Genomic DNA, 20,752 nt, shown 5'->3' on the forward strand with positions numbered 1-20,752 from the left:
CATGACTTACTCAAGGCCACAGAGCTAGTAGATAGCAGAACAGAATTCTACTTGGTTGACAAAGATTGTAAGCTCCATGTGGATTTCATCCACTTGTATGTGTTTCCGCATCGCTGTCACCCACATCTGGCACAGCACCTAGTTCATGATGGGCAGCTCAGTGAATGCTTATTGAATGAATGAGTGAGCGCCAAATTCAGTTAATTCTTCCTCTGTCCTTGCCTGCATGGAAGACAGGCAACAGAAAACGGAAAAGGAAGGTTTTTGTTGACTGCATTCTGTACACATAAATGATAAGCTATTTGCCCAAAGCTAAAAATACCTACCCCTGGCAGCCATTGGGAAGCAGATGGATGGTGCTTAGCACAAGATGTTTAATCAAACAGTGACAACCCGAGTAGAGCCACAATTAGCCTCCGACACCCCAGTGAACTCCAGATGAAGAGTCCAAAAAAGTCTCTGACTTCCTGTTGGTCCCCTGGCACCCAGTGACCATCACCCTGGGTCCACAAAACAGTACAAACAAATGAACATCCTGTGTGCAAGGTAGTCACCAGCTGGAAGTCAGGGGATGGGCAGTGCGGGCTGAAACTGAGCACCCAGGACAAATACGAGGGAGAATCAGCCAGTGGGGAACATCATTCAATACTGCAAGGGGCAATGGAAAGTGACAGCTGATACACACTATTTAAAAAAAAAAAAAAAAGGAAAGGAAAGAAAAAGAACAAACTGGCCTATTTCTGTATAATGGTCAGTTCACTGGAGCTAATTACAGAAGCATCTGGACAAGCACATGCGTCAAATGGGCTCTAAAGTCTAACTGTTTTTGAATCCTGAGTCCAGCACACACTTGATGTCTGATTTGGCCAGTTTCTTAACCCACTGAGCCTTAGTGTTCTATAATGTGTTCTATAGTGTTCTATAATGGGGATATTAATAGTACTTATCTCCTAATGTCGTGTGAGGATTCAATTTAATGCAAGTAAAACTTCTAACAAGTGAGCCGCACATGGTAGATGCTTAATTAAGGGAACTGTTATTAATAATGTGCTCAACATTAATATAACCTATATATTTAATTTATATATTATAATTTTAGATGATATTTGATATTACAGATCTGAAAAGTGATTCATGGATACGAAAGAAGGGGTTCAGGACCTGACACACAGTAGGCACTCATGTCTGTCAGGGGCCCTGAGAAAATGGTGGTGGGTCTTCCTCTCTCATGCCTCTTTGCCTTTGCACGTGCAGTTCCATCTCCTTGTCTTACATGCCTGTTAAACTACCACTCACTTTCACTAGATGTGAGTTATGATACTATCTTTGTTACTATTGCTTTACTGATAATGGGCTCATTTTGCAGCTCTGGAAACTGAGGCCCTGAGAAAGGAACTGGCTTTTCCATGAGCACACAGGGGTCTACGTCAGAACCCGACTGAAGCCCGAGGCATCTCTTAACAAAATTGGGATGCCTAGGTCATCATTTTCCCCAGTCTTATTGAGATATAATTGACCTACATGGCTGTGTAAGTTTAAGGTGTGAAGCGTAAGAGTTTGGCATACATGCCGGATGAAATCAGAGCCACAGTAAGCTTACTTAGCATCCATCACCTCAAACAGATATAATAAGAAAGCAAAAGGATTTTTTTTCCTTGTGATGAGAACTTTTAGGCTCTAGTTTACATTAACAACTTTTACATGTATAACAGACAGCAGTGTTAGGGACACTTTCATTAATGGAGTATGAATGAGTCAGAGGTCTTTTCTGGAACCAGTTCTCCCATCCTCCAGAAATACAGCAGGAGAATCCCTTGCCTAGACTTGCCAGTGCTTCTTTCTTATGTCAGGCCTTTGCCTAGTTCAGTTCATCACCTTCGGAGGACTGGTCATTACACTCACACATACTAACCATGGCCACTTACTGTGTCCTCTGCCTATGCCAGGCTCTGTGCTAAGAACTTAATGCATGTGAGCTCTTCTGGTCCCCCAACAACCCTCCAAAGCAGACACCACTCTTTACTCTACTGAAGAGGAAGCTAAAGCTCCTAGTGTTACTTGCCCAAGAGCATCAGCTAGAAACAAGCAGATGTGGGGGCTAACCTAGCTCCTCCATACTCCAAAATACATGCCTGTGATTTTAAGGTGCCTGTCTTTTCTGGTAGCTCTCATGCCCTGCGTTTGCTAGAGAGATAGCTAAAGCCCTGCCCCTATCTGTCTCCGTGACCCAGAATAGAACCACAATGGAACTTGACCCAGGATGGTACCACTGAGTGACTTCAAAATACTTCAACTTACCAGTTCTGCTATCTTGAGCAGGTGACTAATCATCTCTTTTTCAGTTCCATTGTTTGTAAAATGGAAACTACAGCCTACATTCTCCTTGCACTGTCCTCATAATTTTCTTTAAATCAACTTATTTTTTAATAAACTGAACTTATTTTATGAGGTTTTTATCACTACCCTAAATAACCCTAAATAACGTCCCTCTAATACCATTTAAACTAAACACATAACTTTTTTAAAGTAAAACTATTCAGCAGTGAATCACAAAAAGTCATCTCCTCTCTACAGAGACATTAAGGTTGCCATAGGTGCTCAATGTATGGCAGTCATAAGATAATGAACCTCGGCACTGAGAAGTATGGTGTGGAAACTTTTGAGTCTATTGGCCAACCTGAGATTTAGGAGTTGTCATGGTTACCCAAAGACACTGCTCCTGGTCAAAAAGGCAAAAGCGATTTTTCAGTCAAGAGAAGGCCAACCAATTGGCCCAGATGAACATGATGACCAGCCAGATACTAACTCGCTTTTCCCCCTTGCGTTGAGTCAGACTGCCATGGTCACCACCTTAGCACTTGCTGCCTATTCATCTGCAATGGGCAGCCTTACTAGGTGTCAAGTCATTCTGTTCTATAAGGGAAACCACTGCTTGGTTAGGATCTGGGGAAACCAGTAAGACTGCACCTGGGTAGCTCAGCTGGTTGGGCAGCTGGCTCTTGATCTGGGCTCAGGTCATGATCTCAGGGTAGTCAGACGGAGCCCCGCTCCACGCTCACATTGCTCAATGCAGACTTGGCTTGAGATTCTCTCTCTCTCTCTCTCTCCTTCCACCCCATCCCCTGCTCATGCTCACTCACTCTCTCTCTCTCTCAAAAATAGATAAATCTTTAAAAAAAATAAATAAAAGACTGTACCACGTATCCAGGGTATCCAGGATATCCAGGGCAGAAGACCCTTAGGCAAATCTACAGTATGTGTTCCACCATGGCACATACCACTAATCCATTCCCGCACCAGTTAGCCCAGGCACAGCTATAGAATCCTTTTCAATAGGGAGCGACAGCCACTACCAATAGATAGAAGAGGAAGTGTATTTTGCCATTCTACCTCAGGTTATGCAATCACCCTTCACAGGAGACCCTAGAAAGAGAGGAAATACTGCCCCTAGATTTGAAAAGAATCCATTCCAGGAGTGCCTGGGTGGCTCAGTCATTAAGGGTCTGCCTTGGGCTCTGGTCAGGATCCAGGAGTCCTGGGATCACGCCCCTCATCTGGCCACATCAGGCTCTCTGCTTGGCGGGAAGTCTCCTTCTCCCTTTCTTGCTCTCCCTGCTTGTGTGCTCTCTGGCTATCTCTTTCTCTGTCAAATAAATAAAATCTTAAAAAAGAAAGAAAGAAAAGAATCCATTCCAGTGCTAAAGGGAGTGACAAAGAGGGGTCTCCACAAGAAAAAGAGAAGAACGTCTCAGTAAAGCTACAAAGAAAATTAAAGAGCTATCAAAATAAAAACTAAAATTTTCAAAGAACAAAGGTTATTTCAGAGAAAGCAAGAGACAACTGAGTCATCCTGTAATAATGGCTCTTAGGGCCTTAGATAACAGCCAATGTTCTTCTCCACCAAGCAGAGAAACAAAATGGAGGGGTAGGGGTGGAATAGAGCTGGAGGGATTAGGTTAGAGGCAAAGAAGGATTTCAGATAGGGTGACAGGGTTGTTAGTGCCTGGAATGATCCATGGAGGGAAACTAAAATCTTCTCTAGGATTCCTGGAGAGCTCAGACTCTCTCTGACTCATCTCTCCTTCCATCACAAGGTCTTGGCCTATAGATCAGTAACTGTCTGCTGAACTACGCTGGCCAAGTATAGTAAGTAACAATAGGTAACATTTACTGAGTGCTCACTATAATCCAAAAACTATGCTAAGCATTTCACACATTATTTCTACATTATCTTTATAACAACCCATGAGGGTAAATTTATTAAGATGCCCATTTCAGATGTAGGAATTGAGACTTAGAGAGATTAACCACTACACTTCACAACCTCTTCCAGCTAGGATAGGTTCTTATGTACTCAGATATTTGCTCAACCTACAAAAAAAACAAAATAAAAGGAAGGGGGATTTTCAGAGCCCTCCAGGATTCTGGAAGGGACGGCCTTTCCCACCGTGTGGGGACACACTGCCTGACCTCCATCTCGGTAGTCCGCAGTCAGTTCTGTTCTCCTGATAACCAAATGCAGAAAAGACAGGCGCATTCCCAAGCTTCCACCCTGGGGCAAGTGGAACAATGAAGAAACAATAATGGCAACTAGCCTGCTAGTAGTGCCTGAGGTTGGAACCAAGGGTGGGAAAGCTGCCCTCAGGGAAATCCTTCCCGCTCACCTCCTAGGAGCCCTCAGGGCAGAAACTTCTGAAGACCTTTTAGCACCATCCACAAAGGCCAAAAAGACTGAACATCAATTCTTGTCTGCATTATGCTTTATTTCCTCTTCCTCTGCCAGAGATCGAGATGGGACAGGTAACAGTGAGGAAGATAAATTCCAAGAGGCAACGCCCATCACACAATTCAGTTTGCCCTCCCTCTCTAGCTGACTTAAACAAGGGCAGTGCTGACTTCCTGCCTGGGAGGCTTAAACATTGCTTCTCCTAGAAATCTGTCCTTGGGGCACCTCCAAGGAACTGCTAAAATAACACCACTGTAATTGCTTACCACGTTGGGGTCCTTGCACTTCTATAAGACATGAGGGCTAACACTTCTAAACAAAAAAGATAGGCAACTGTAAAGAAGGAGCGATGCATTTAAGTTACCCTGGACGGTGGTTGAAAGGGGTGAAATTCACAAGAACATAGTTTAGGATGTAGAGAAAGAATCTGCAGAAGGGAACCACAGGAATTTAATCAGCCCGGATAAGAAATTCTCTGTTCTTTCCTGAAGACCTTCATGAACCAAGCAACTGTGATGTCACAGGCCTGCTCCTGTTCACATTAACTGCCAATACAATCAAAAAGTTCTTCTTGGTATCTAATCTAAATCCTTTTGTAGCTTCAAGTTGAGTGCTTTTCTTTTTTGTTAATTTCTTAGCTGCATTTAGAAAAAAGAGGGAAAGAGGGAGAGAAGGAGGAAGAGGGAAAGAATGTTTTATCTTTTAGACCAGCATTTCTATTTTTAGAAATTTATTCCACAGGAATATAAAAAGATGCTTAAGGAAGTTCTGTAGTGGCTAAAAAATAAGATAAATAATGTCCAGCCATAGATGAATATTTCATGAATATTATGGACATAGAGGAGAAAAAAATTCATGACTTATTTCTAAGTGAAAAAAAATCAACTGGCACAACAGTTTTGAATGATATCATTGTGTGGCAGTACTCGTTATTACTAATTATATTTATAATTTGTAATAACTGCAGTCACTTTGGGGGTTCCACTGAGCCAGACATCAAAGATGGCTCACTCACATGAAAGACTGATGTTGGATTTGGCTATGAGATCATCTAGGGCTTTCAACCATGGTCCTCCACAAATGGGATTTGGGAAGCTTTTACTTTCTGAGGTCTAATGTAGTAGTTAAATATACAAACCCAGGAGGCAAAAAAGCCTGGTTTAATGTCCTTGCTCACCACTTGTTTGCTGTGCGACCTCAAACAAGTTATTTAACCTCTCCAAGCCTCGAAGCTCTCAAATCATAGTTCCAACATCATAGGTGGTTGTGAAGATTAAATGAGGTATTGTGTGTAAGATACTTAAAAGTAAATGCTCAGTAAAAATGAGCTAATAATAAAATAATTACAGGGGCACCTGTGTGGCTCAATGGGTTAAGCCTCTGCCTTCAGCTCAGTCATGATCTCACAGTCCTGGGATCGAGCCCCGCATGGGGCTCTCTGCTCAGCAGGGAGCCTGCTTCCCCCCTCTCCCTGACTGCCTCTCTGCCTACTTGTGATTTCTCTCCCTGTCAAATAAATAAGTAAAATCTTTAAAATATATATATAATTACATGCTAATATGTTCGATTTTTTTCAAGTGTTTTACTTTTGTTTTTTCAGACATATGAAAAAATGTTCATCACTAGCCATCAGGAAGATTCAAATTAAAACCACATTGAGATACCACCTTACACCAGTTAGAATGGCCAAAATTAGCAAGACAGGAAACAACATGTGTTGGAGAGGATGTGGAGAAAGGGGAACCCTCTTACACTGTTGGTGGGAATGCAAGTTGGTGCAGCCACTTTGGAGAACAGTGTGGAGATTCCTCAAGAAATTAAAAATAGAGCTTCCCTATGACCCTGCAATTGCACTACTGGGTATTTACCCCAAAGATACAGATGTAGTGAAAAGAAGGGCCATCTGTACCCCAATGTTTATAGCAGCAATGGCCACGGTCGCCAAACTGTGGAAAGAACCTAGATGCCCTTCAAGGGATGAATGGATAAGGAAGATGTGGTCCATATACACTATAGAGTATTATGCCTCCATCAGAAAGGATGAATACCCAACTTTTGTAGCAACATGGAGGCGACTAGAAAAGATTATGCTGAGTGAAATAAGTCAAGCAGAGAGAGTCAATTATCATATGGTTTCACTTATTTGTGGAGCATAACAAATAACATGGAGGACAAGGGGAGATGGAGAGGAGAAGGGAGTTGAGGGAAATTGGAAGGGGAGGTGAACCATGAGAGACTATGGACTCCGAAAAATAATCTGAGGGTTTTGAAGAGGTGGCGCGGGTGGGAGGTTGGGGAAACCAGGTGGTGAGTATTAGAGAGGGCACGGATTGCATGGAGCACTGGGTGTGGTGCAAAACCAATGAATACTGTTATGCTGAAAAGAAATAAAAAATTAAAAAAAAAAGATTTTATTTATTTGAGAGAGACAGAGATAGCAAGAGAGAAAGCATACGGGCAGGGAGCAGAGGGAGAAGGAGAGGGAGAAGCAGGCTCCCCGCTGAACAGGGAGCCCAATGTGAGGCTCAATCCCAGGATGCCAGGATCATGACCTGAGCTGAAGGCAGACACTTAACCAACTGAGCCACCCAGGTGCCCCCAAAAAACTAATTTTCAAGGGGAAAAAAAGGTAATACAGGACAACTAAGAGAGAGAAACTCACAACACACAGTCAGTGCTCTGTTCCAGCTACTTCTTTCAGGGAACTTGCAGGGACCTTGTAGAAAATAATGCTGGAAAACCTTGAGCCTTTCCCTCTGTACCAGTAGATGGTTCGGTGGTGGGGTCTGACAGCCAAACCTGTGTTGTTCTTTCAGCCACTCCCCCAAATCCTCTCAAGTTTGAGCATAGTAAGCTGCAAATTACAGGAAATGAATTCCCCCAAGAATATAGCCAAGAAGCTTTGCAATCACAGAACATGGGCTTTCTATTACCCAGGAGCTTAAACCTGTCCAATGACACCATTGACAGAAAAGATTTGCTTTTTAGAAGCACTGACATTTTGATTGTGAGTTCACTGGGGCTTGCTTGAGCTTCCACAACAACAGAGTCTTGGGCCAGTTAGTTTGAGAGAAAAGCTGAGATAAAGAATTTCAGGCAATGATAACTTGGGTTTCTTTGTTTTTTCACCCATTATAAATACACACAGACCCTGTCAACACCACTCCTTTTCTTTGGGGAGAAACATGTCTGGGTGGAAATGAAGGGATTTTTTGATGTAGGTAATTATAGCAAATGTCAAACATTAAGAGCTGAAAACTCTACATTCTCATTTCTTTTTCAGAAAATCAATTCGCAGGCATCGTTCCATTTCCCTCTAGGTCTGTGTGGCTCACACACATGTTCTCTCATCCCAAGGATCTCCTAAGTGTGCCTGACGTTGCCTTGGGGGCAAATCTAACTGTACAAAAGAAATGGGTTTGTTTAGTGTCTGCGGGTTAGTTTCTCAAGAGAGGCAATTACTAGAAACTTAAGAAAATGTCAAGTATGAATACCAGCAATTTCGTTTGGAGATGATGACTTGCCTGACTTAAAGCAATAATTAGATGGGGCTGAAATATTTTTAAAGAGTTTGGACATGGAGAATTTTTAACACCACACTTCAAATAGCATTCAACTGGGAAGTAAGAGACAGTGGTGAAGAGTCACTCTCTGAAGAATATATCCAGCATTTATCCATTCCTGCCTCCTTACAGGTTGGCAGGTACAGCAGGGACACGAGAGAGAAATGACAGTACTTTTCTAAGTCAGAGGCAACCCAGGAAACAGGAATCACGTTCCTTCAGCTGAGAAGCCTTTCCTATGACCAAAAATAATGCAGAACTTGATATGCCATAACATCAGACAGAACCAGAGTCACCTCCTGGCTCCCCAACTTACTCAGTATGTGGTTTTGGGCAAATTACCTACAAATCGAATCCTCAGTTTCCTTATCTATAAAATGGGGATAATAATAGGACTTATAAGAAGCCTTTTTTCTGTTCCATGAATACCATGTTTACTCCCACCTCAGGACCTTCGCACTTGCCATTTCCACTGCCTAGAATTCTTTTCCCACAGATCTTTTCATGGCGGAGCCCTTCTCCTTATCCTTAATTGAACTTAAATGTCACTTTCCAGTCTAAAAAAATAATATCCCATCAATTTGTCTCATCCTTCGGTTTTATTCTGGATAGTATCACTGTCTGAAATTCCCTTGTACATTTTTATATTTGCTTATTGTCTGTCTCCCCCACCACACAATAAGCCCCATGATAAAAGGGAAACTGTACATTTTGTTAATCTTTGCATCTCCAACACATCATATAGTGCCTGGCACATAGTAAATGTTCTGTTAACATTTGCTGAATGAGTGCTCTCTCGGTCAATAGCTAACATTCACTGAGAACTTAACCACATGCCAGGCACTGTTCTAACCACTTTATAAAAATTACCTCACTTGACTCTCAAAACAACCCTCTGAGGCAGATATTCTTATTAAGCCATTTTATAAAGAAGGAAACTGAAGTGCAGAGAGATCGAATAAATCTGCCCAAAGCCCAAAAGCCAAGAAGTAGTAGAACTAGGATGAAACCCCAGCAGCCTAGCCCCAGACTCTACACACTTAATCCCAAGTCCTGATGCTTTTGACTTTGATGGGTAAACATGAGACCTGATTTCACAGCTTGTATTTATGAAGTTCTGACTGTATATAATTAGATCAAAGTAGCCAGACTTTTGGCCCACACCCTCTTCCAAATCCTTTACCCTTCATTCCGTATCTGTTCACCAGCCCCTTCTGTATCACTATGTGTGTTCTCATTTATCTCTTTAATACTTAGCTACTTGTGTGTTTTTTCTGTACTTTGAGTGGAGATTCTAAATGTGCATAATATTAATTTGTTTCTACCATAGGCCCAGACACACAGAAGGTAGATGCTGAATGCTTTTTGAAAAGATTTCTAAATGAATAAAACATTTTGGAACACTTCTCAACAGAACATAGCAAGACTGTTTAATAAAAAAGAGCTATAAATGCAAAAGTATAGACAGAACAAGTAGAAAATCAATATAGGCATTCTTTATAAACCCAACTCGTCACGCTTTCCTCACCTCAGGGCCTTTGCATACACTGTTTCCCTTGCTTGAAACACACTTTCAGTTCCCACCCTTTTTACCTATTTCCTTTTATCAATTCTCCAAATTTCACCTTGAGCATGATGTCCTCAGCAAAGCTTTTATTGACCACTAATAGCACTTACAGCTTTCAATTACACATTTTCTGCTGTGGCTCTTCAGTTGATATTTTTCTTGCCTCAAAGATTCTAAGCTCCCTGGAGGCAACACCATCCATGTCTATTTTGTTCAACATCTCCTCCCAGGGCATATCTCATAATCAATGCATAAAGACATTGCTGAATTCATCAATAAACTTTTGAAATTTCAAGTTTACAAATACAAAGAACTTTGCTTTAATGGGACATCTTTTCTTAAGAGTGATTTAAAGTAGAATTTACTCATTATTTTCCTCTTTTGCATACAGTATAATATACCTGCATGATCCCCCCACCCCTTCTTGAATTATCAATATTACAGAGTGGTTTAGAGCATGAGTGTTGGTCCTGGGTTTGCATCCTGGCTAATTAATATAATCAGTACCTTAAATCACAACTTCAAAATGTTATTTCAAAGTGCCTTGCACAAGAACAAGAACAGCACAGACGTAAAGCATAAACAAACAAAAAACTGACAGTAGCAAATACTGAGAGGATATGAAACAACTGGAACTCTCATACTCTGCTGCTGAGAGTGAAAATTAGTAAAACCACTTTACAGAGCAATTCAGCTGAATCTGGTAAAGATAAAGATGCACATACTCGGGCACCTGAGTGGCTCAGTGGGTTAAAGCCTCTGCTTTTGGATCAGGTCATGATTCCAGGGTCCTAGGATCAAGTCCTGCATCGGGCTCTCTGCTCGGCAGGGAGCCTGCTTCCACCTCTCTCTCTGCCTGCCTCTCTGCCTACTTGTGATCTCTGTCAAATAAATAAATAAATCTTAAAAAAAAAAAAAAAAGATGCACACACTCTAAAACATAACATGTACACTTCTACATACATACTACCCAAGATAAACTCTCACATATAAATATTTCTCATGGAGAGTCCTATCAAGTTGTTAACTGCAGCATTTCCTTTTTAAGATTTTATTTATTTATTTGACAGAGAGAGACACAGTGAGAGAGGGAACACAAACAGGGAGAGTGGGAGAGGGAGAAGCAGGCGTCCTATTGAGCAGGGAGCCTGATGTGGGGCTTGATCCCAAAATCCTGGAATCATGACCTGAGCTGAAGGCAGACGCTTAATGACTGAGTCACCCAAGCGCCCCTACAGCGGTTTCTTCTTTTTTTTTTTTTTTTAAGATTTTATTTATTTATTTGACAGAGATTACAAGTAGGCAGAGAGGCTGGCAGAGAGAGAGGAAGGGAAGCAGGCTCCCCAGTGAGCAGGAAGTCCGACGCAGGGCTCGATCCCAGGACCCTGAGATCAAGACCCAAGCCAAAGGCAGAGGCTTTAACCCACTGAGCCACCCAGGCGCCCCCCTACAGCAGTTTTTAATAGCAAAACCTTGGAACCAATTTAAATGTACATTGTTTTATACACACACACACACATGTCTACCCAAAATGTGTATATACAGACACATATATGTGTGTATATGTGTCTATATAATAAGCATGTATACAGAAATATAGAGAAACATGTATGTCTCTATGTATGGGTATATGAATAAATTACACTAAGTTTATGCAATGGAATACTATATAGTCATTAAATTGCATGAATGAGAGCTACATGTATCAACAAAATAGATCTCAAAACATAATGCTGAGTGGAAAAAGCAGCATGTAGAATGGACGGTTCACTACAAAGTAAGGCGATGCAAATGGGGCCCTGAAGATTATAGGTTGCCTGCCGGAAGAGAAAAGAAGAGGGAGGGGAAAGAATGGGGTTGGAGAAATTTCAAAGAGGACTTTAGGACTTTAGTTGTATCTATACTGTCAGTTCTTTAAAAAATAAATAAATATATATATAAATATATATATATTTATAAATATATGTAAATATATATAAATATATATATATTTATAAATATATATAAATATATATTTATAAATATATATAAATATATATTTATATTATATATAATATAAATGTGTGTGTATCTATATCTATATCTATATCTATATAGTGTTCCTCATCAAATTTTTTAAATTTTACAAAAAAGGATACTATTAAGAGAGTGAAAAGATGGGACACCTGGGTAGCTCAGTTGGTGAAACATCCAACTCTTGATTTTTGGCTCAGGTCATGATCTCAGGTTGTGAGATCAAGCCCTGTATCAGCTCTGTGCTGGAGCCTGCTTAAGATTCTTTCTCTCCCTCTCTGCCCTCCCCCACCCCCCGCTCATGGTCTCTCTCAAAAACTTAATTTTAAAAATAAAATAACTGAAGCAAATATGTCAAAATGTTAAAATTTGTTTAATCTGAGTGATGAGAGTACCAGGATGTGTATATTACAAGATAATTTTATAAATGAACTATTACATAATATTTTAATAGGTAAGATTGAGAAAGGGAGATCCAGATGCCAGCTCTGCCACTGGACTTCAGAAAAGGGACATAAATTGTCTGAGAATCTTGCAAAACAGGATTAACAGTGTTGACTGTAAAATTAATGAGATTAAATGTACAGAATGAATTTTAGACATTACCCATCAGAACATTTTAGAATGAGTCCCTAACAACTTTCCAGACGTGTCTAATTCAGAGACACTTTTTTTTTTAATTGATCAGAAATTATAGGCATGCAGCTTCAGGGTTGCCTGGCTGGCTTAGCCTGAAGAGCATGTGACTCTTGAACTCAGAGTCATGAGTTAAAGCCACACATTAGATCTACAGATTACTTAAATAACTAAAAACTTTTTTAAAAGGGAAGAAATTATATGCATACATTGTCAAAACAAATTGGACACCAAAAAAATAGTAATTGCTACTGTTTGTTCAAAAACTATATAGAGGCATTATATAGACATATATGAAGACAGACTTATTGTGATGGTCCTGTGGGGGGTGGGTACTTGGGTGGTTGGAGAACAAGAAGGGAAATTTACTTCTCTCTGTTATTATTTTTAATAATGTACCATATGGTAGACTACAACTCTTCCTCAATTTATGATAGGGTTATATCCTGATTAACCCGTCATAAATTAAAAATGCATTTAGGGCACCTGGGTGGCTCAGTTGGTTAAGCAACTGCCTTCAGCTCAGATCATGATCCCGGAGTCCTGGGATCAAGACCCACATCTGGCTCCCAGCTCTATGGGGAGTCTGCTTCTCCCTCGACCTTTTCCACTCTCATGCTCTCTCTCACTCTCTCTCTAATAAATAAATAAAATCTTTAAAAAAAAAAAAAAAAAAAGAAGAGGGGCCACCTGGGTGGCTCAGTTCTTTAAGCAACTGCCTCCACTCAGGTCATGATCCCGGAGTCCTGGGATCAAGTCCCATATTGGGCTCCCAGCTCCATGGGGAGTCTGCTTCTCCCTCTGACCATCTCCCCTCTTGTTCTCTCTCTCACTCTCTCTCTCAAATAAATAAATAAAATCTTAAAAAAAAAAGGGAGAAAGAAAGAAGAAAAAGAAAGAAAATGCATTTATTACAGCTAACCTTCCAAACATCATAGTTTAGCCTATAAACATGCTCAGAACACTTACATTAGCCTACAGTTGGGAAAAAATTATCTAACACAAAACGTATTTTATAATAAAGTGTTGAGTATCTCATGTAATTTATTGAATACTGTATTGAAAGGAAGAAACAGAATGGTCGTACAGGTACAGATGGTTGTGAGTGTGTCAGTTTTAAGTGCTCGTGATCACGTGATTGACTGGGAGCTCTGGCTTGCTGCTGTTGCCCAGTATAACAAGAGAGTATCATAACGCATATCGCCAGGCTGGGAAAAGATCCAAATTCAAAATTCCAATTCAGTAGAAACTGAATACCTATAGCTCTTTCACCATAGTAAAATCTGAAAATCGTAAGTCAAACCATCATAAATCAGGGACCATCTGCACCTACTCTAAAAATAAGTAGAATTTATCTTTAAACTAATCTGAAGGTCATGATTTCCTCCACACATTCAATACTAAATCTCTATAAAAAGGAAAGGTCCTAAAATCCATGTTGCAAAAATGTTCTTAAGAGGTCCTACTTGAACACATGAAGCAGGGAAAACCATCCCACCCTTGAATAAATGCACTTGGATAAAGGAGAGAGCATGGGATTTGGGGTTAGGCAATCTAGGTTTTGTTCCTGTCCCCAGCGCTTACTAAGTGTGTGACTCTAAGTGAGTTCCTTAAGCCCTCTGAGGCCCAGTTTCATTTCTGAAGTGAGGACAATGACAGCACCACCTCCAATGACTGTGTGAGGAATAAATAAACTACAATATGAGTACAGAATTTTGTCAAAATAGTATCCAGATGTCTGTATGAGATACAATTTGTAGTGCAGAGACTGTTCCTCAAAAGCAATGGTTTGGTCCCTTTGGCTGCCATGGGAGTGCCCAAAACATATGCCTATGGCCCTAGCAGCCAATAAAGTCATCCCTCTTCAGAGATAAACTAGATTCTCTTCTCTCCACAGCAAATATCCTAACAGTGATCATCCTCTCTCAGCTGGTAGCTAGAAGGCAGAAGTCCTCCTACAACTATCTTTTGGCACTTGCTGCTGCTGATATCTTGGTCCTCTTTTTCATTGTGTTTGTGGACTTCTTGTTGGAAGATTTTGTCTTGAACATGCAGTTGCCCCAGGTGGCCAATAAGATCATAGAAGTGCTGGAATTCTCATCCATCCACACCTCCATTTGGATTACTGTTCCATTAACCATTGACCGGTATATCGCCGTCTGCCACCCACTCAAGTACCACACGGTCTCCTACCCAGCCCGCACCAGGAAAGTCATTGTAAGTGTTTACATCACCTGCTTCCTGACCAGCATCCCCTACTACTGGTGGCCCAACATCTGGACTGAAGACTACATCAGCACCTCTGTACATCATGTCCTTATCTGGATTCACTGCTTCACCGTGTACTTGGTACCTTGCTCTATCTTCTTCATCTTAAACTCAATCATTGTGTACAAGCTCCGGAGGAAAAGCAATTTTCGCCTGCGTGGCTACTCCACAGGGAAAACCACTGCCATCTTGTTCACCATTACCTCCATCTTTGCCACACTCTGGGCCCCCCGCATCGTCATGATTCTCTACCACCTCTATGGGGCACCCATCCAAAACCGCTGGCTGGTGCACATCATGTCCGACATTGCCAACATGCTGGCCCTTCTGAACACAGCCATCAACTTCTTCCTCTACTGCTTCATCAGCAAGAGGTTCCGCACAATGGCGGCTGCCACGCTCAAGGCCTTCTTCAAGTGCCAGAAGCAACCTGTACAGTTTTACACCAACCATAACTTTTCCATAACAAGTAGCCCCTGGATCTCTCCGGCCAACTCACACTGTATCAAGATGCTGGTATACCAGTACGACAAAAATGGAAAACCTATAAAAGTATCCCCATGACCCCAAAGACTTAGCACCTAGTGCCTCTGTCTAATCTACTTCCAGATGGGAGGGTAGCCCACTTAAGAGTGCTAACCTGATTTCCTGTCTCCATGGACTGAGCAACTCTCAGACTGGTAGATGAGAAAAGATGGAAGAGAAGAAAGAAAAAGCATCAATCTTGTTTTCATTTATGCATTTATTTTCACAACATTACTTGACAGCAAAAGTTCCTACCAGTTTGAAGATACCTTTGGAGGTTGTGTCATCATCCTGTGGCCAGTGAGGACACAGAGTAAAGAAACAGTCTATGACTTTGCCTTGGCACCATCCACAGTCATTGGGAACTGCTCATTTATGTGACACACCAAGCCACAGTAGCAGGTAGCTGATTCCACACTCTTCTTCCAAGAGCTGAGGTCAACCACTGCTTCCCTGTACCATCCCCAGCATCTAACAGTGCTGACCAATTCGGGGTTTTTCCAAGGTGCCCTTTGTCTTAGAGAAGGTTGTAGTCTTGAACTGGCCCTGGAACCCTATACTACGGAATGACACTGTGGGAACAAGGGAGTATAATCCCATCCAAACTCTGGCCAGAGCTTCTTTGGAAAGGCTCCAAACCAACATAACTATGACCCTCAGACCTGGGTCTAAAATGCAGTCTTTCTATTCGCCATTCTGTGTAGATTTTATCTATCTCCTCCAAATTAAAGACCCCCGCCTGGTGCGTGGGGGGGAAAGGAGGATCTCTTGAGCCCAGAAAAACAAAAAAATAAGCCCACTCTTGCCATTGTTTCAATCCATCCCCATGTCAGCTGTGTACGACCCCTTTACTCAAAACAGCTTCTTACTGCAGTGCCACTTAAGCTTCCTGGAGAAGCCTTTTACGTGTGGAGTTGCCAACCCTGCCTCCTTGCTTGCTGAAGTCTTCACCAAATTGCTTTATTTGAAGTGACTTCCAAACTGGATTTAATTTTCAAGGGTCAGGAACTGTAGCTCTCCAGGTGTGAAGGGAGGCATTCTCCACTCTGCCCCACAGTCCAGCTGGCATTGCTATTCAGCCACAAACACAGATACAACTGACATGGAAAGGTGCCCATGTTGTTTGCTTGTCTGCCCTTTGATGCATATGGCTCAAAAGGGTGGTGCCAGTTTTCAGTGAAGCGATTTAATCCAGATCCTTTGCAAAATGGTAAAATATGAATCTATTTATTTGTTCTCCCTTTGCCTGTCCAAGGCAAGAATAGCTCTACAATGTAATTAATAGGGGCTTCCCTGGGATTTACCACTCATGTGTGCACACACACATGCAGACATGCTTGATTACAGTAGGCTTCTGTGTATCCTGTGATGTGTTTTAAAAGGGAAGAACCCATGCTGGAGTTCCTCTTATTTAGCCTTTTTAAAAATTTCTCTTCCAGGTTGCCAGTATTTTTCCTGTTAGAAAAAATCTCCCAAAATGACTTTGAAATTTTATGATATTTTTGTTGACCAAACAAAAAGCAGACAGTCCTGCTGGAACACTTGGTTCCTCAGGTTGGATTCTTACTACATTTTTAGTCCTAAATTGGAAGGCACGTCCACCCTTTTTAAGGGCATTTGCAATAAATGAGTATGGTAAAAAAGGCCCCAGTGCAACACAAGCCCTAAACTTGAGTCAATGCCCTCAATACAACTCAATATAATTTTAGGTTATGGTAGTCCTGATGATCCTAATTCCTACTCCTTTTAAATGACTGTAGTAGAGTCTCATCTTATCCAAAGATCAGATTCTAAAGTCAGTATGAAAGAAAAAAAAACCTGGCAGAGCCAAAATTAACTCTGCAAAGTCATCAGGAAGGAGCCATGCTGGAGACCACATTCTATCCCTTATAAAATCTAACTCAGCAAAGTTTTTCTCCAGCAACAGAACAGATTTCCTAGATCAAGGACAAGAAAAAGTTGGTGTGAACTTAGGGACCACATTGTATGACTCTAATGTATCTCAATGAGAACTTTAAGATCACACTGGTGCAACAAAATGCTCCCAATAGAAGAGGTTCATGGAAATTGAGGGACAAGGAGGTTAGTATGTCCCATATGGTGGGCAGACTCCTCCACATCGTTTAAATTCCATTTCTTTCTCTTTCTCTTTTGCCAAGCATGTGTAGTCTGAATATGTCACGTTCATTAAATGTGTGTATGATGTGATTCCACTACACCCCCTTATGAATGAACATTGACCAAAGGCTACTACCTACACCGAATATATATATATATATGTATTTATTTTTTTTTTTAAACACATAGCTCAAAAAATACTAGTTTGAGCTACATGTGGGTGAGTCACAGTGCAATAGCTATAAAGATTAAGCAATTCCTCTTTAAGAATGTATGCAACATGGAAAATAGATGTGTGGGTCTCAGTGCCCTCTGCTCCACATTTTTTATTGTATGTAAAAATTGTTGATGTTTAAAAAGTAAAAAAACTGGGTGTGCATTTGGAATGTTTTCCTCATACACTCATTTATTACTTCTCTTACCAATAGAGGTTGTACCAAGTAGTATTGTGATCTTTTTTCCTTCTGACTATATTTTAAATTTTGATAAATAATATTTAGAAGAGGTCCGATTCTTGAAGGCATTTCAATGAGTTGTTGTCTTCTGGTTAAAATGAGTAAGAGTGCCCCCAGTGGGTTAGGTTGATACATATGTCCTAAACTTTATTTTAGATAACCTATGGACTTTTAATTTATTATTATTTATAGTAATAATTGTGGACAATAATGATAAGGTTTAAAAAAAAACTTTTAAGCCTTTTCTTTCAGGCCAGTTTTGGAAACAGAGCCCTGAATTTGGAAGCCTGTCTTGTATAGCTGCTGTTGATGGCATTTAAGCAATTGCCTTATACCAGGTTTTTTGTGAAAGACTGTTAACTAGCATCTCTCTTGTGTGATTTGTGTCCTCGGGTGGACATGCAGTGATGCTACCTACACATGTACATGCTTTTTTTGGACAGCTCAAGCACTGAACTGTTTCATGGGGAAAGAAATGAGGAGCATGACAGACAAACCATAAAAGACAGACCATGAGAAGGTATGAACTTCCACTTTGCAAACATTCTGCAATTGGAAGGTTATTTTGCACAGTTGGTGCCTACTGGTCCAACATAAGGGGCCTATCTGAAGTGAATTAAAGACTATAATGTTGGTTATTCCAGTTCAAAGAATGGAATAAAATGTTACCATAGAAGAATAGTAAATGTTCATATTTTCTTAATTAGATAATATATTGTGTTTGAACTTGTTTGTATTATAATAAACTCTAACATGGTGCACTCTTGGTGTTTGGAATTTGCCATTTTTTTTTGCCATTTTTTATGACTAAAAAATTTTTAAATCTTACATTTAAATTTAAAATTTTAATTTTAAATGAGCACTTTCCTTGTACTTTGTGCTGGTGCGAGAATGTGACCTAAGTCCCACCTGTCCGTTTTTAGCCAGATATATTTTAGAATTTAAGACCACTGAACTCTGCTTCCTATAATCCTAATTAGGTAGCTTACTTGGTATAAATCTTAACTCTCTTCTGACTTCATCCTCTACATGTCCTAGAGACAGTGATGGCTATAATCATAAGTGGAGATCTAGCATAACAGCTAAGAGCTTGGACTTTTTTTCCTCATAACTTATTTGTAAATGAAAGTTTGTATCTTTTGACCCCCTCACCCATTTTTCCTACCTTCATCCCCCACCTCTGGCAAACACCAGTTTCCTGTATCAGAGCTTTGTTTTTGGTTTTGTTTTGTTTGTTAAATTCCACATACAAATGAAATCATACAGTATTTGTCTTTTCTCTGACTTATTTCACTTACTGTAAAGCCCTCAAGGTCTATCTGTGTTGTTGCAAATGGCAAGATTTCATTCTTTTTTATGGATGAATAGGTTTCCATTGTGTATATACACCATATTTTCTTTACCCATTCATCTATTAACAGACACTTAAGTTGCTTTCATATTTTGTAAGAGCTTGGATGTTGAAGTCAGACAATGGGTATGTCCCAGCTCCACCATTTACTAGATGGGTGGCCTTTAACAATTCCTTTAAGATCTATGAAAGACTGTCCTCAGATAAAAATGGTATAAAATTTAATTTTTTCCAGTTGCCTCCAAGTTAAAAAGAGGCTCTCAAAGTCAGGAAATCAAGGTCTGGAGTCAGTTATGGCAGGCTATAACTTTGCAGGCTATGCCCTTCCTAGCTGTGTGGCCATGGGCAATGTTCTCAAACTCTCTGAGTCTCAATTTCATCTCCATAAAATAGGGCTAATAGTAATTCCAGTACATACCTCATGGGGTGACTATTAATGATAGAGCTAAAAAGAACCTCTAGTTGCATATCATTTTACAGGTAAGGATACTAGACCAAAAGAGGTTAATGATTTTCAGAGTAGTCACTAAACACTTCATGCTTCCCACTTTACCTCACTGCCTTCTCTGCAAGATTCTGACTCATCCCCCCACCCAAAGATCACATTTTTTGTGCCCTTTTTAGACCTGAGTATATTGAATAGTTTTCCAACCTTTCAAACCCAGGTCATTCAAGCATGAGATATAACAGCATCATAACTAAAACACTTGGCTTGACCCTTCCCTGTGCGGCAGAATTTTTTTTAAGCCGACTCTCTGGAATCCTAACCATAGCTCTTACACTAGCTATGCATTTCCCATTTCCCACACAAACCACCATCAATTCTGACAGCCACCCACAAACTATTGTCACAATCTATCTTTGCATTAACTTGGAGAATGAAAGTAACTTACAAGTTGAGAGGGAAGTACAGAAAAGTAAGGAACCTGCTGAGAAGGTGGAAAGCAGAAGCTGCAAGGCATGGACACAGCATCCTCATTAATTTTGTTCACCAGCCCAGGAAGGTGGGATAAAAGTGAGCTGATGAAGGCTGAACCGTTAAATAATAACCCTTTTATTAGTACACTTGGCTAAATGTGATGGCTCAGCCTCTGTGGGGGGTGTGCAATTAATCTATGTACTTGCCAGACACAACAAGAGGGATAAGAGACTTGTGTCTAAGGGGATAAATAGATACTGTGAATTTCCCGGGTTTATTGGGAGAATGTGTCACTGTCATGCCAGAAGGAGAAAACTTTTCTGATGAAACAGGAGCAAATCAGGGCTACAGTAAAGAGATTGCTTCTCATCAACTCTCCATATGAGGAGTTTACTATGTCCACAGACTTTGTTACCTACTGAATGGCAATAACACAGTATTTCTCTTTAGTGGAGAAGAAACAAAAGCATGTGAGACGTAAACTCAAGTATGAGAGATCTAGACGAAACCCAAAGAGGAAGTCTTCATAATGATGTCTATTCACTCCACAAAATGGGTTCTTAGCAACTGCTTCTCTGGGTATACTTCCAAATGGACTGTATATCAGAGTC

The 20,752-nt window shown here is 40.6% G+C and overlaps 1 protein-coding gene across 1 annotated transcript in view; it reads left to right on the forward strand.

The window, feature by feature from the left end:
- Positions 1–15,337, forward strand: part of LOC111155969 (G protein-coupled receptor 139) — a 39,353-nt gene extending 24,016 nt beyond the window's left edge. Inside the window, exon 2 of the mRNA XM_022516460.1 lies at positions 14,403–15,337. Within this exon, the coding sequence (XP_022372168.1) occupies positions 14,403–15,337 (935 nt within the window). The remainder of the gene's footprint in view (positions 1–14,402) is intronic.
- Positions 15,338–20,752: the final 5,415 nt, after the last annotated feature.

The sequence above is a fragment of the Enhydra lutris genome, unplaced genomic scaffold, assembly GCF_002288905.1.
Source record: "Enhydra lutris kenyoni isolate GAN:26980312 unplaced genomic scaffold, ASM228890v2 scaffoldscaffold45, whole genome shotgun sequence".
Lineage (NCBI taxonomy): Eukaryota > Metazoa > Chordata > Mammalia > Carnivora > Mustelidae > Enhydra > Enhydra lutris.